The 2,838-nt window shown below is 46.6% G+C and overlaps 1 protein-coding gene across 1 annotated transcript in view; it reads left to right on the top strand.

Annotated features, from left to right (window-relative positions):
- PPTG_23677 (hypothetical protein) overlaps positions 1–2,627 on the top strand; it is a gene marked incomplete at its 3' end in the record, with an annotated part of 5,011 nt that extends 2,384 nt beyond the window's left edge. The window contains exons 2-4 of the mRNA XM_008912413.1: positions 34–719; positions 1,773–2,413; positions 2,599–2,627. Coding sequence (XP_008910661.1) covers positions 34–719; positions 1,773–2,413; positions 2,599–2,627 — 1,356 coding nt within the window. The remainder of the gene's footprint in view (positions 1–33; positions 720–1,772; positions 2,414–2,598) is intronic.
- Between the last annotated feature and the right edge of the window lie 211 nt (positions 2,628–2,838).

Genomic DNA, 2,838 nt, shown 5'->3' with positions numbered 1-2,838 from the left:
ACCAGTACCAGTGAGCTTGCGACGGCGTTGCAGAACGCACTAATGAACAAGTGGATAGAAACGGATAAACTGAAGCCGGAAAATGTTTTCAGTAAATTGAGACTTGACCGCGGTGTGGATGCCTTATTAGACAGGAATGAACAAACTCTGGCAGCGTTTATCTCGATGTACAACGCAAGGAATCCAGACAGCAGGGCATCATCGATTGGGATGTTTGTGGCGCAGTATGGAGATAATGCTGTGGCCGAGACCCTCGTCTTAGCAAGGTCTGAAAGTGCTTTGGAGCCCCTGGCAAGAAATCTGCAGCAGCAGCAGTTCCACGAATGGCAGAAGAGCAAGAAATCTGCTGACGATGTTTTCAAGCTCATGAATATTGAAGAGAAGGATTTCTCCCATATTATTAGCCCGAAGTTGGAGATAGTGAAGGGGTACATCATGTTGCTCAAGGCTACGAATCCCGAAGACACGACTGACTTACTCTCTGTGGTTAGTAATGGTTTCAAAGGCGACGGTGCTCTTGCGCAAGCAATCGTTAAGAAACTGGCGATGTTACACTCACGTAATCCTGTCGCCGCTGTCGCCTCCACTGCTGCTGAGTTCGAAATGTTGTTGTTTAGGCGGTGGTTCAAGAGCAAGATCGATCCGGTTAGCTTTTACAGGCAAGTCTTTGGTGTAGAGGAGGCTAATGCCGGTCGTTGGCAGAAGGCGGTTGTACGCCGGTACACGGAATATTACAGCGATAAAAACGCTGGTACTCGTGTTAGCCATACGGTCAACATTATTCCTAGGCGCTCTTAGATCCCTAATGGTGAATCTGCACGTAATCCGGTGTGCTCTATTCCCAGCGAAGAAGTTAACGCTGTCAGCCTTAAAATACAACCGATTTCGTGCAAATAACCTGTAGGAGGCCATAATTTGTTGACTTGTATGCTCGAAGTTCTGTGCCTGCATGCCCGATCCAATCCTTGGTAATTTCATTCCTTTTGATGTAGCTCGCCATACTTTAATTACGAGCTGCGGCTGATGCAACTAATATCAGAATATATATTATTTCATTGATTCAGTATCTATATCAATATCAGTATCAATGGTACCACTTACACTAGTGAATCAAGGCCAACGATACATGAAGAAGTACCTTTGATATGAACCCCTGCCCCTGCCACATTGCCCTGAATGCCTGCCTCCAAGACCAAGGAATTAAGCGACGAAGACCGCACGCGCGTTGTTAGGAACAGCAGCAATTAGGAACAGCAGCAAACGCGAACCGTTGACGAGCTCATTGCAGTTGTTGAAGCTTACCACCGTCCACTATAAATGCCACCTTCCTAAGGTTGCAAACGACGATGGATAGATGCATAGAGGAGAAAGGTGGAAACGACTTTAAAGCCGTTCACTTGGGGAAAACTCACCTGGAGAAGGAGGGAAGACTTCCCTTAAGCGTCCGATGTTCAAGTAGAGTAGCTGAGGTCCTGTCTCTATCGTAGGGATTTGCTATCATAGTAAAATCAAGTATAAAATGGTGTAAAGCCGATCCGTGTAACTTAGTAGTTTGGTATTGTTGAGTTTAGTTCTACCCCTCGCTTGATTACACCAAGAATGAATCTTTTAATTGGTAAGAATTGCGCCGGTAAGCAGCAAGAGTCTCTCATTCCAAGCATTTCGCAACTTGCTATAGTACCCTCAAAGTGCTCGAACTCCTGCGTTACCCCTACAATGCGCCACTACTTACGCGTATTATTGACTATTTCTCTTTTAGTATGCTTTGGCAGTACCTGGATAATTACCGCCTCTAAGATAACGACGACCGACTTGTCAGACGACATTCGTTTGTTCGCTACTAGTCAAATTGGCAGGCCCTCTTATCGACTATTGAGAACCTACGACGAAGAAAGAGGCCACCTTGGTGGTCTGATCCATACCGGGACGTCGAAAGTCGATGACCTTCTCGCGTCCGCAAAGCTGAAGGAATATGAGGCGCTGGTGAACAAGTTACAGCTCGGTGATGACATCGTCACCTCTCTAAGAAGCTCGCAACTGGAGAACTTGAAGCAGTTTGTTGCCAGTTTCAATCATGGCAAAGAGCTTAAGCACCAAATCTCGTTGATTGCACCACTTTCAGCTAAGTACGGAGATGACATAGTGGCAAAGACACTCGTGGACTTGGAGCGAAAGGCCGATACAGTCCCAGAGTTGGCGAACTTGGTGAAGCAATTGCGGAGCGAACAGCTGATGGAGTGGCTGAAGAAAGACAAAAATGTCGACGAAGTTTTCAACCTACTAAAGCTGAAGGAAGACGGCTACCGAGTCCTTCGCAGTCGAAAGATCGAGGTGTTGGAAGACTACATTACGCTATTCAACCGCGAGAAATCAGTAGATGAAACTCTGCTGAAGGTCTTGACAACAGGCGTCGGTGACGAAAGTCAAATTGCTCCGATTCTAGAGAAAGCAAGGACAAATTCGCGTTTGGTGGAGAAGGCCAACGAATTGGAGACTGCTCTACTGACTAAGTGGAGAGGCGAGAATTTGTCTCCGATGACCGTCTGGTCGCGCCTAAAGTTCTCTGACAACGTGGACAATGCTCTGAGCAGCGGAAAGCTGGGGATGTTTTCCAAGTATATCGCTAAGTATTATCCGAACAATGTGAAGTCTGTGCTAGAGAGATTCACAGTGAAATACGGAGAAGACGCAGTTGCAAAGGCACTAGTAACAGCCACGAACAAAGGGACGATGAAGGATTTCGCGTCGAAGTTGCAGACACAGCAGCTAGAAGGCTGGTTGGCGAGACAAAAATCCGCTGGTGATGTCTTCAACCTATTGAAAATCAAAGAGGATGGT

This window comes from Phytophthora parasitica, assembly GCF_000247585.1.
Source record: "Phytophthora parasitica INRA-310 unplaced genomic scaffold supercont2.47, whole genome shotgun sequence".
Classification (NCBI taxonomy): Eukaryota; Oomycota; class Peronosporomycetes; order Peronosporales; family Peronosporaceae; genus Phytophthora; species Phytophthora nicotianae.
Note: the sequence above shows the minus strand (reverse complement) of the source record. Positions and strands in the feature narration are given on the sequence as shown.